The following is a 13,436-nucleotide window of genomic DNA, read 5'->3' as shown; positions in this document are numbered from 1 at the left end:
CAGATTCATCTTTCTAGACATATTTCTGATGATGTTATATCACTGTGCAAAAGTTGTCAACTTTCTACTGAATAAAGTCTTTTTAATACATATTTTTATCGACAAAGAACATTGCATTCGTTTTAGGTATAGAACATAATGGCTAGTCTTAACTCCTGTCTAAACTCTAAGGTCTTGCTGCTCAGGATGGTGTCCAGGCCAACAGCATTGGCATTACCTGGGAGCTTGTTAGGAATGCAGATTCTCCAGCCCACCTTCCACCCGCTGCCTCAGCAAGTGCATCTTAACAAGATTCCTAGCCAGTTAAGCTTTGACTACATCATCACTTTCTTGCTAAACTTTAAGCTTCAGAAGTAGGGTTGCCAGATTTAGCAAAGAAAAATACTGATGCCCAATAAAATTTGAAAACATTTTTTTAATATATCTCAAATGCTTCATGGGACATATTTATACTTAAAATATATATTCATTGTTTATCTGAAATTCAAATTTTACTGGGTTTTCTGTATTTTATCTGGCAACCCGATTCTCAAGAGTAGGATCCATGTCTAAAACATAACTTTGTATTCCTCTGCAATAGTACGGTGCCTTCCCTAACTGTTCAGAGTAGGTTTGAAAACAGGTTTCTCTGGTTTTTGCTTAACATTGTGCAAGTGTATATGCATAGAGACTAATACAGTACCCGACACACCATAAAGGACCAATAAATGTTTCTTGAATGAATGAATGAATGAATATATCAAGAGCAATCTTTCAATTATGGACTGGGTTGTCTGCATATTTTAAGGAAAGCTAAGTGTTTTTCTAGCAATTTTTTTTAAAAAACAAAATGTTTAAAAAGCTTCTATTCGTACACTTTTCACATTTTAGCTGGCAGAGTTCAGGCCTTAATGGGAACATAATCAAGGGCTCAGGATGTACTTGTTGCAGACTGGGTCCATATGGTCACTGGTGGGAAAGAATCCCACACCCAGCACGCTGACAAGCTTGCAGCAGGCGGCGGTTGGCGACTCCTCCCTCTCCCGAGCCCCTCGAGGCTCTGCGCACGCGCCCCGCACTCCGGCCCCGCGGGCCGGGGAAAGGAGGCGGGGCTCCCTGGGCGCGTGCGCGGTGGGCTGGGCTCCTGGCCCCTCCCTGGCTGGGGCGCGCGCGGCGCGGAGGACCGCACAGAAAGGGGGAAGTCAGGTGGCTGCCGCCGCCGCCGCGGTTTGTCGCCAGAAGGAAAATGGCGGATTTGGAGGAGCAGTTGTCTGATGAGGAGAAGGTAAGAGCTGCGGGGGCGGCGGAGCCGGTCGGCCCGGGAGCCAGCGGGGCCCTGGTGTATAAGCCCGGAGGCTGGCCGCCGGCGAAGGGCATTGGTCTGTGCCCTCGGCTGCCTTTGCCCCCCTCTCCTCGCTGCGCCCAAGTGCCTGCCCCTGTCAGTCACCCGAGGCCCGCGCGGGGGCAGGTCTCCGCCTGGCCTGCTCGCTCCACTCCTTGTAGGGTGTGTGCTCTGAAAATAGGAAGCGGGAGCCGGGCGGCGGCGCCTGGCGCGACGGCCGGGCAGGCGGGCGGGGTCGCGCGGGGCAGCGGCGCGGGGACCCTCGCCCTGGGCCTGGGCAGCGGCCCCTGCGCCAGGTTGGGGGCTGTAAAGGGGTCTGCGGGCCGGCCTGCGAGCTTCCCAAGGGCACTGCCCAGCCTGACGGCCTGGCTGAATAGTGTAGCCGGGGTGAAGGGTAAGAGGCAAAAATCGCTTAGGAAGCAGACCTCGAGTTCTCCCTTCTAATCCCTCCGCCCAGTAGCAAAATGCTTCCCTTCCTGGTTCGCGACGCTTTTTTTCCTTTCCCGGTGGCAGTCTGCCTCTCTCTGATTTTTTTTCCTTTTCTTATTTCGTCTTTAGCTGTAGGCTTTGCAGCTTCCGTATTCCCTAGGAGGCCGGGGAGTTGCTCACCAGAAGACCCCTCCCCAGTAGTTTCCTGCCCAGGCTGGCAGCAGCCCTCGGGGGCTGGTTTGGTGGCGCCTCTGCGTCCTGCTAGGAATTCTGTCGAAGAGGGGAGATTGTGCAACTCCTTTTACTGTATCTTAAATGATGCGGCAGCCTTGGAACCAGATGAACGACTTAAGTTCTCAGGCATTTAACATAAGAAATCTGATCATTGAACTAGTTCTCTCTTATTTGCCGTTTCCTTTGGCGACTGTGAGGCCCCGTTCCCCAGTGAGGTGGGGTGGGGACCCTACTGATTTTGAGTATTTCCTGGAAAGGACCTTGAGGTTTCTCAAATTCAGAAGTAACTGACATAAATAAGATGGTTGTTGCAGTTTTTGAAGTGTCCACTCTTAATTTAACATTGTGGTTTTTTTTAAGTTCCAAAGCAGTACAGCCATGTAGGAAACACAGACGTGGTGTTTTAAGAAATCCTAATCCAAGCCTAAGGATACTTTTCAGTTCGAACTCTTCACTCCAAGTGTTTTTACATCCTGTGTTCTAACACGGAAATGTAATGTTCCATCTCCTTATGTCGGTGCTGAGGTCAGCCTCATCTTTACTGTTGGAAATCTTTTTTCTCTGTGCTTTTTGGTGAAAGTTATAATAAAACAACAAAATGAGGACCGCAACAAGATTCTCCATAACCCAGGGACCCGGTAGGCAGAGAGGTCCCTGTATACACAAAGTTGCTGTGCAGTTTTCACATGTGTATCATTGGTAAATCACTATATGTTGATAACTGAAAATGTATGCTCTTGTACACACACACACATTTAAAATTAAGTAGTGCTGAAAAGTTTGTTAAAAAGATTGTCATGTTTTTATTCCACCGTTCTTAAGTGGTTGGATGTAGCTCAAGTCGCTAGAAATCGCGATGAAGAGAGTACCCAGTGTGGAAGCTAATACAGACCAGCCAGGTGTTGGGAAGGCCTAAAATAGTGATGAGGTGACAACACTCCGTATTACCCCACACTCTCTGTGCCACACTCTCTGTGCGCTAAGCTCCATACAGGGGGGGGGGTGTCTAATTCTCTAAGCTTGCCCAGCGCAATGTTCTAAGAGGAAATGAATGAAAATTCTAATTTGAAGGAATTCGTTTTTGTTTTTGTTTTGAGTTTTGTAACACTATTCTATAGATATTTTGCATATAGATTTCATAGCTATATTTACTAATCTAAGAAAAATACTGACTAAACTTTTGAGTTAAATTCTAATATTGTCACTTTAGAAATATTCTTGTAATCTTTTGGGAGGAAGATGTTTGGTATGGAATCAGAGGATTTAAAGGTGATATTTTTAAGCTAATATTTAAATTGTGTTGCTCTTTCTGCCACATTGTAATTTTCAAAAATACGCTTTTAAGACTTTTAAGCTCTTGGAATTTCCATTATTGATTGCAGATGTAAGGAAATGAATCTGTTAATATTTATGTAGTACCATACTTTGCATGTATCTGGCTCAGTTAGACAATACGTTCATTTTTATAAATTTGTTAATTTGAGGTAGGTTATATTACCATTTCACAGATGAGTAAAATAAGGTTTCAGATTCACCCAAGGATACCTAAGTAGGAAGTTGCAAAGGTGATATTTAAACCTGAGTTTGTCTGAATCCAAAGTTGTTGCTCTTGTGACATTTTGCTCCTTTAAACGACCAATACGACCTCTTCTGGGTTAATCTGTTTTTAATTTGTTGACAGCTTATTTCGAAAAAGGACAAACTATGGTTCTTTCTGTTTTTAATTAAAAAATTGTAAATACTAAACATCAAATAGTGTTGTGTTCTAAATTTGTGTTTTGGTTTTAGAACAAAGTTTATTATTGTTCAATACATTTAAAAATATACTACTGGTATAGTTTCACATATGCCCTATGGTAGGAAGCATTTTAGAAATTAATCTAGAATTATGTCTTTGCTTTTTTAAGTCATATGCAATTGTTTTTTGAGGATATCACTATGAATTTAATAATCTTTTTACCTTTGGCCACTGGGTTAATAAGAATTAAGTTATCCGAAGAAGAACAATGATGTTCTTTAAGTTACTCTTATGCTGTAGTGTGTCCCACAGACTTTTACAGAGAAACTGGGCCAAAAAACAATCACGTTTTCCATTCCTGGGTTAGCTGTATCTTACAGTAAAGCATTTTTGTGAATTTGAAATTATATGATATTGTGGCATAAGGCTGGAGAAGAACCACTCCCAAACCCCTCTCTAGGGGAGAAAAATCTAGGAAGTCACTCCAAGCTCCAGAAGAAGACAATTGTTGGTTAGAAGGGATCTTTTTTTTTTTTCTGTAAATCCTCCCACCTTCCCCCCGGTGATTAAAGTAATCCATCCCATAGCCTCGGCTGTTATCTTTGTTGGTGTGTCTCAAGTACATAGTTCAGCCCTAACTTCTTTCCTGAGCACTGGTCACACATTTTTTTCTGCTAGTCCTGTCACAATGAGGTATCTTCAAATGGAACTTGCCTAAAACTAAATTCATAAATTCCCCTCTCCTTCCCTCTACACAAAGAGGGGCAGAAATCTATCTCCTCCAGCTCATCTTTCTCTTTATATCTGTTCCCATTGTTCCAGTCATCCAAGTTTTTAACTTCAGCTTTATTCTAACTTTTTTTTCCTTGTGCTCTGTACCTTGCAGATTCTAAACCTTGTCACTTCCATCATCAAAATGTATCTTATGCAAATAATTTATTTCTTGCTTGAAAAGTTAATTCGTTTATATTAATAATTGGTTTCTTACCTCTCAGTTAACACAACTATTAACTGTTATTTGTATTATTAACTACTGTTGTTTAGTAATAAAATTTTACTGTACGAACAGTTTTGTTGAGGAAGAAATAAAGACAAGGCCTCGAGGAAAAGTAGGGTTAGAAGATTTTCTCATATCTAGTCTTTCCCTTCTGTTATTTTTGCCACCGCTAGGCTTTTATTATAGACTTTCTAGACTCATCCTTCTAATTTCCTGTATCTAAGCCATGTTTTAATATGTTTTTCTGTTCTCAAACTTTTAGTTGCTGGATCCTCCATTGCCTTTACAATGAAGCCCAACTCCTGAAAATGGTGTTCATGGCCTTATATTCCATTATAACCTAAATAGTTCCAGCATTTCCAGTATATACTGTTATTTATTTAATCATGCTGTGAATTCAGAGACTTGCTTGTTAGTCCATGTCTAGCACCTCGGGTAAATTATTTAATTTCTCAGCCTTAGTTTCCTATGATATACTGGGGATATAACAGGAAGTATCTTCTCCATTGAGTTGCTATAAGTATAAATGGTGCCTGGCATGTAGTAAACACACAGTAAGTGGTAGTTATTTTACTCTGCTCATGACTTAACCACTTTGACTGTTGATACTGCTCCTGGTCTGTCCCCTTTTTTGAAAGATGAAAGTCATGCTCATCTCAAGGGTTAGCTCAGATCGCATGGCTAGTTTAATCTCTTCTGAATGCTATAACATAGTACTGGTATTAAATACAGTTTTCAATAATAGTTACTTGTCATTTCCCCCCATTCAGTTGGGGTTCCTAAGTGCAGAAATAATGTCTATAGCATCTGTCATGCTGCACATGATGGGTAGAATGGTTCAGTGAAAGAATGAACAAGGAATCATGAATTCAGAAAATTACAGAGAAAACATTAGAGTTTTATGAAAAGTAGAAGTAGCATATAAAGCCAAATTTTGCAGGATAAATTTGTTGTGCCTAAATTTTTTAATTTCTAAATAGCGCTATAGATTTTAAAGATTCAAACAGTCAGATGGAACTCCTGGTGCTCTCTGGGTTACAGGTGATGATACTGGATATGGTGCAAATCATGTCCACATGCTGAATATTCTTTATAGCCGTTTATACGCTTTTCCCTCACTACACAACCATAATTTGGCTTCAGCAATTTTGATTGTATGTAAAAACAATGTAGGCTGTTATTTTCCATCATAATTAATGTAAACTCAGTAGTGTTCTTATTAACCAAAAAGTAAACTCAAACAGTGAGCTATAAATGTAGAAAATGTTCATTCCTAGTTATATTCTGTAGGTGAATGAATTCCATCATTGCACCAATAAAGTGTAAAAATTCCTACAGCAAGCAGAAACTTGATAGCTGCTATAACATTAGTGGGGATTTCAGACTTTGCACATTAAAGCGAATTTGTGGTGTTTTCAGTGCATTTGGGAGCCATTTCTGCGTAAAATAAGGACAGCTATACACATAAAGCATTGCATTTTAGTGTAATAACACAGGATATAAGAACACTTAGAGCAGAGTACAAAGTGATTTTTAGGTGAAAAGCATGATGGGAAAAATTGACTTAAAGTTTTGTGCTCTGACCCAAAAGCCTAATTGCCTGAAGCAGTAATTTATTGTAAGAGATTCATGCATGTCAAAGAAAATAGGGGCTCCATAGAAACACCTACAGTTGTCAAAAAAGGAGAATTTCACAAGTTTTATTTTAAGATTGGATGTACAATTTCTACATTCTTTCACTTACTGCATTTATTTACATGTTCCATTATGAATCTAATGGTTGCGAACTTCTTGGATATTTTAGTTCTATTTAGTTTCTGTTGACAATGAATGGAAATAATGTTTGAAAACTGTGTCCACATTCATTTATTTATCAATATACCATATTTCATTGATTTCAATGCTCATAATTTCCCATCGTTTAAGATCTTTGACATCAGACTGCATTATACAATCAGTGGCTTATGATATTTCATTGGTACCAGTTTTCCTTTTTTCAGGGTTACCTAAAATTATGCATCTTACGTTGATTATGAATCAGGGTAAGCAAACATATAATGCATTAAAAAACAACCTAAAATCTTAGCATGAGAGTGGTGGGGGCTTTGTAGGACATCTCGTCACTCATTCCGTATATGTCTAGTGTGGGCCAGCAGCAGAAGTCATGTAGTTTCAGGCTGTTGGAGGACTTCAGTCTGAACTTAGCCCGTTTTCTACAGCCCCCATAGCAGTGGGAAGGAAATGCAGTGAATAGCACGCTGGTTTTAAAGCTCCCGGCTCCCCATACACACACACACACACACACACACAATCACACACAATCACCGCACTTCTGCTCAGATTTCAATTAACGAAAGCAAGTTATATCTAAAAACCTGATTTCAGAAAGGTCAGGAAAGGGAAAGAGAATTGTATTTGTGAATAGAAGTAATAGCACCATAGTTGACGTTTTAGACTCACTGAAAGTTTGTGATTTGATCACCTCTTTGGTAGATATATACATAGAGTCACAGATGAATCAGACGTATATAACATTTATACATACTGTACAGGATCAAAAAGTAGTAACTTCATGGAAATTCAGAAGACAGAAAAATTACTTCTGCCTAGGAGGATAGACTTCAGTGGTGTATAAGGTCATATCAGAAAGCACACCACAGGAAGGAAAATCAGGAAAGTGGGAAGAAGCAGGGGGTACTTTGCTAGTAAGAAATGCAGAGATTAACCCCTGCTAAACACGGGTTCTCAGCCTCAGCGTTGTTGACATTTTGGGAAGGATAACTCCTTGTTGTAGGGGCTGTCCTGTGCGTTGTAGGATGTTTAATAGCATCCTTGGTCCACATGATGCCCCCCGCAGTCCTTCTGACCAAAAATATCTCCTGCGGAACAGATTCGCTCCTAATTGAAAACCACAGGTCTGGCCAGATTGAAGCCAGTAAGAGCAGTTGGGAACCTGGGTTAAGTGCTAGAACTCAAATTAAAGTAGTTTCACAAGACAGGAAGAAACGATTGCTAATAGATTTCAGAGTTGGAGTTGACAGGACTTGGTAGTAAACGTAGGGGTAAGGGAGGAACCAGAGGTAACTGAATGTGGGAATCTCGATGACTGGGAAGTGGTACCACCAACTAGAGAACACAGGAAAGGGTGCACAGTTGGTAGAAGTAATGGTGAATTTGATTCGGGTTATATTGAGTTTGAGATCCTAGCAGAATGTCTATGTGAACAGCCTGGCACATATGGAAATGTAGGAATGGAGCTTGGGAAAGAGCTCAGGCCCAGAGATTTTATGCAGATTTGGAAATCCTCTCTTTGCAGGTTAAAGCCACGAGAAGGGATAAGCTTTTTAGGAGAAAGTTTAGATGTGCAAAGAAGAGAGGGCAGAGAGCATATGCTTTTGGATATACTTTCATTTAAAGAATAGGAGAAGAGGATGAGGAATTACCCCTGAAGCAGAAGTGAGTACCTAGCACAGAGTAGGTTCTTATGTCATGGGACTTGAAGAGAATTTCCAGAAGGAGCAGATCAGTGTTGTAGAGATTAAGACAGAATATAGGACTGAGAAAAGCCTTTGAATTTAAGAGAATGGGATGAGAAATTATATCTACTACTGTATATCCAGTATCTACTATACTATAATCTCTTCAATTGTCAGAGTAACCTTGTTATTATCTCCATTTTACAGATTGGAAAACTGATATAGATGAGGCCAACTATCTAAATGGTGCACTAGAAATCATGGGTGGTCATTAAGAGAGCAGTTTTTCTAGAGTTTGGAGCAGGGAGCAGAAAGAAAAGCCACATTACCAGGGTCTAGAAAGTGTGTATATGTTTTCCCTCTTCTGGAAATGTTCTTTCCCTCTTGTCTGCATTGTAAACCACTCATCCTTCAATAACCAGGCGCTAAGACTTCCTCCTCATCTTTTATATCCTGGCCTGTCTCTGCTCCCTCAGCAGTTTGTACGTACCTTTGCTATAACATTTACCAACCGTAATAGGTTTACCTGATGTTTTTATTTCCTGTGTTCTTCAGGGCCAGGTCCTGTGTTTTATTCATCTTTGAAATTCCAGTCATGCCTGGTGTATATTAGATCAGTGGTTTTCCGCTCTAGATGCGCCTTAGAGTCAAGTGGAGAGTTTATAAACAAACACGGTGCACAGGTTTCGCTCGTGGGAGAGGCCTAAAGCCTCTCTACTTCTTTGTTTAATTAAAAAAAAAACAGCTTCCTGGATGGCGTGAATGTGCTGCAAGGGTTGAGTCTCACTGCACTGTGGTGCGCAATAAATGTTGATGAAAAGATAAGAAACGGAGACGGAAAGTGTAACTTATTATTGAAAAAAATGGGGATGAAGCAAAAGAGAAAGACTGGGTATTATAACTTCATTTTTTACTGCTATTTCATTTCAGGGATATATTTTTTTAAGATGGAAAAAGTTTAGGAGTGTTTGTGAGCTGAGGGGAATGATTCAGATCAGAGAAAGAAATAGAAAATGTAAGATAAATAAGAGCTTATATAACTTTTTCAGTTACTGATGTCTACTTTGGATTTGTGGGTTTCTTAATATTTTCAATAAATGATAAAAATGTTTAAAGAAAAACTGATGTTGAATTTACTAGATGACCTAGTTTTAGGTTAAGTGATGTTGGCCCTGTTTTTAATTACCACTCAAAATGATAATAATAAAGGAAAAAATTCTTAAGGAAGCGTGTCTGTAACACAGACATGCAGTAGTGATCACTTGATCATAAACTATTTAAATATGATAGAGTTTTAAAAGTGCTTTTCTCTTATTTTACTTGTAATTCTCAAAAAGGCATAGGCAGTTTTTAGAGTAATGGGAAATGATGTCAAATAATACTTACAGTTGAAGTGGAAAAATGCATAATAGCTCTTTTTAACTTTACTACCCATCGCTAAGACAGTGACCCATTTTGGTATCATATTCCTTGAGAATCAGGTGAAACCTGTGAAGAAACTATAGAATTCAAAATGTAGACATTTCATTGCTGTGGGATTTCTTAAGAAGATGACTTTGGAATAGTCAGCTTGAGTTTATTCAGTCTGAGCGCTGAGATTTCCTTCTTACAAATTGTACACAGATAAAGGACATGGTGAGTAGAGTGAAAACATCTGATCATAGCCCTTAATTTAAGCAAGAATGTCCCAATATTTTTAAAGGAGACTGTGAGGCAAATGCCCCATTATAGTATAGATTCATGCCAAAATATATCTGTAATTCAGAATGAAAATCTGAGGTCCTTAATTTTTGTTTCTTTAAAGTTTTACCTTTAGGGACGGCCCCGTGGCTCAGGTGGTTGGAGCTCCGGCTCCTAACGCCGAGGTCACTGGTTCGATTCCCACATGGGCCAGTGAGCTGCTCCCTCTAAGCTAAGATTGTGGACAAGGCTCTCCCTGGAGCTGGGCTGCCTTGAGCAGCCTGAGGTCGGCATGTGCTGCCATGGGCTGCTGTGTGCTGCCATGAGCCGCTCGCTGGTGGCCAGCGGGAGTTGGCTGGCAGCCCGCGAGAGCTGCTGTGAGCAGTCGACCGACCAGCCTGGGGGAGTGCAAGGCTCATAACACCAGCATGGGCCAGGGAGCTGTGTCCTACACAACTAGACTGAGAAACAACGGCTTGAACCGGAGTGGGGGGGAGGCAGGAGAAAGGGGGGAATTTTTACCTTTAAATTTTTTACTGTATTTTTCATTAGAAAAGCAATCGGTTCGATAAATACGTTTTTCTGGATTTTCAGCAATAAAAATTTAAATGTTTATGACTTAATTAGAAAATAAACTAATATTATCATTCCTTAATTATCACGGTTACTAGGTTTTTAAATTAACATTGATGCATAAAGACAAATCATAAGATACGCTATCATATATATGAGATTGTTTTGCATTTTTTAGTTACGATCTAATTTACCTGCCAGGCAGTGCACAAGTCTTAAACCATCAGTTTGATGAATTTTCACGATTATATACACCCATGCAACCATTTGTTCACTCAAAATAAGATAAAGAACATTTTCTATCCTCTCAGAAAATTCCCTCAGGCCTCTTTCTGATCAGTCCCTGCACCCTTTTCTCAACCATACTCTTACCTGTTATCCCCATAGATTAGTATTCCCTGGTTTTGAGTGTCATATAAATGGAGTCACACAGTGTTTTGAGTGTGCATCTGGCTGCTTTCCACTCAGCTGGTTTTCAGATTTGTTCATGGTGTTGCCTGTACCAGTCCCCCAGTTTGTTTAGCCGTTTCCTCCTGATGGACATTTGGGACTGTTATGAGCAAGGCTGCTCTGAACACCCTGTGCCGTCTGTGTGTGGACATACGCATCCATTTATCTTACGCAAATGCCTAGTTATGAAATTGCTGGGTCATAAAAGAAAACTTTTGAATGAGTTTGGTAGGTTAAATAAAGATAAGTTTGTTGTCATTTGAAAATTTGTATTAAATAGTTAACAGCCCTCCTCAAACACAATTTGTGTAGATGTTTAATGATAATTTAAAGTGAAGCAGGGCAGCTGGTTGGCTCAGATGGTTAGAGCGCAGTGCTCATAACACCAAGGTCTCCGGTTCAATTCCCACGTAGGCCAGTGAGCTGCGCCCTCTACAGCTCAGATTGAAAAAACAATGACTTCACTTGGAGCTGATGGGTCCCAGAAAAACACACTGTTCCCCAGTATTACCCAATAAAAATAAAAAGAATAAAAAATAAAATAAAAATAAAGTGAAGTTAAATATGTTTAGCCATAGATAAAACATCAAAAAAGTACCCTTTGACTTTGTTTTTATGAAGGCTAAACTAGTACAATTTGTTGAGCCTCAAAAATCGAGAGTTGGTTCAAACAATTGTAAACAAACAAAAATCGCAGATATGATCATACCTTTATTAGAACTCAAGTAATTAGAATCCTCTATTCAAACGAAAATTGCTTAACTTGACTTCAAGGAGACAATGGCTCATGGTGAACTGCAACAATGCCTAAATAACTCCACTAGAATTTTTGTGTACAAAAAATGAATTATTCATTACTTACTTTGGATAACCATTGGAAGTCTTTAAACAAATTAAGTTGTTTGTGAGAAGAAATGGAATATTAATTTAATGTCCATTACTTACATTAATATTTTCTTAGTGTTAGCCAGTGCCTCTGTTATAACAGGATAGTTATCTCTTGCTGCCTCCTATTATTATTGAATATTCAGAAGTTCCTTTAGCAAGTTACATTCTTGTGCTTACTACAGGAATGAATGATGACTGCTAAATTCTTTAGACAATTTTCAGAAGGAGTTTTGGAATTTATTAAAATGTATGACATGTGTTCTTCATATCCCTGACTGAAATCACGAAGTAACTCACGTTTTAAAAAATAATGCTGGGCCGGGTCCGGTGGCTCAGGTGGTTCGAGCACAGTGTTCATAACACGAAGGTCACCGGTTCCATTCCCACATGGGCTAGTCAGCTGTGCCCGCTACAGCTAAGATTGTGAACAACCGCTCTTCCTGGGCTTGGGCTGCCATGGGCTGCTGTGTGCTGCCGTGGGTGGGCAGCCGTGGGTCGGCAGCCGGCGAGAACTGCCGTGAGCTGCTGTGAGCGGCCGACCAATGACTGGCAACCAACTGCCTCAGAGCGGCGGGGGCAAGGCTCATAACACCATCAGGCAGGGTCCAGGGAGCTGTGTCCTACACAACTAGACTGAGAAACAGCAGCTTGAACCGGAGTGGGGGGGAGGCGGAAGAAAAGGGGGGAAATAGTGCTGAATATATAAGATACTATTTTGTTTTTGGCCCAGTGGGGAAAAGTACATTTAAAGAAATAGTATTATTAGAATGTTTATCCGTAGGACAATGTAATAAAAAAATATATCTCTGTCCCACATCATACACAAAAATCAATCCCAGGGATATTAGAGACCTAAATGCAAAGAGCAAAACTTTAAAGTTAGAAAAAATGTAGAGACAATCTCCACAAACCCAGTGGATAAGGAATTTTTTTCCCACTCTCTATTTGACTATGTTTAGGGATTTCTCTTACATAACCACAGTACAATTATCAAAATCAACAAATTAAACATTTATTAAATGCTATTATCTAATCTGCAGACCCTGTTCACATTTCACCAACTGCTGGTCCGGGACCCAGCCCAGGATCATACAGAATTGTGTTGTAGTGTCTCTGGTCTTCTTTGATCTGGAACGGTTTCTCAGCATTGTTTGTCTTTCCAGACCTTAACTCTTTGAAGAGTACAGACTAGTAATTTGTAGACTGCCTCTTAATTTCAGTTTGTTTAACATTTCCTCATGATTAGATTCAGCCTATGACTTTTTGGCAGGAGTATCCCGGAAGTGATGTTTGTGTCCTCAGGTATACCCTCTCAGGAGACCTGTTACTTAGGATAACCCATCATTTAGTAAATGTGGTACGTGGCAGGTTTCCTCATGGTAAAATTACTGTTTATCCCTTTGTAATTAAGTGGCTTGTGGAAAGATACTTTCAGACCATGTGAGTCTACTGTTGTTTTCTCATAACTTCTACCCATCAATTTTAGCATCATAGGTGATTTTCTAATTCAGTCATTCCTTCTATTTATTAGTTGAAATACTTTCCCTTTTTCTCCCATTTGTTCATTTATTTACATTAATATGGACTCTGGATTCTTATTTTATTCTTATTTTATCTTAATTATCATTATTTAATCTGTTTTTTGAATTG

At 39.9% G+C, this 13,436-nt stretch overlaps 1 protein-coding gene across 1 annotated transcript in view; it reads left to right on the top strand.

The window, feature by feature from the left end:
* Positions 1–1,120: 1,120 nt before the first annotated feature.
* CAPZA2 (capping actin protein of muscle Z-line subunit alpha 2) overlaps positions 1,121–13,436 on the top strand; it is a 48,120-nt gene continuing 35,804 nt past the window's right edge. The window contains exon 1 of the mRNA XM_033099042.1: positions 1,121–1,264. Within this exon, the coding sequence (XP_032954933.1) occupies positions 1,226–1,264 (39 nt within the window). The 5' untranslated portion in view covers positions 1,121–1,225. The remainder of the gene's footprint in view (positions 1,265–13,436) is intronic.

This window comes from Rhinolophus ferrumequinum, chromosome 26 (genome assembly GCF_004115265.2).
Source record: "Rhinolophus ferrumequinum isolate MPI-CBG mRhiFer1 chromosome 26, mRhiFer1_v1.p, whole genome shotgun sequence".
NCBI classification, from domain to species: domain Eukaryota; kingdom Metazoa; phylum Chordata; class Mammalia; order Chiroptera; family Rhinolophidae; genus Rhinolophus; species Rhinolophus ferrumequinum.
This window is presented reverse-complemented; position numbering and strand designations above follow the sequence as displayed.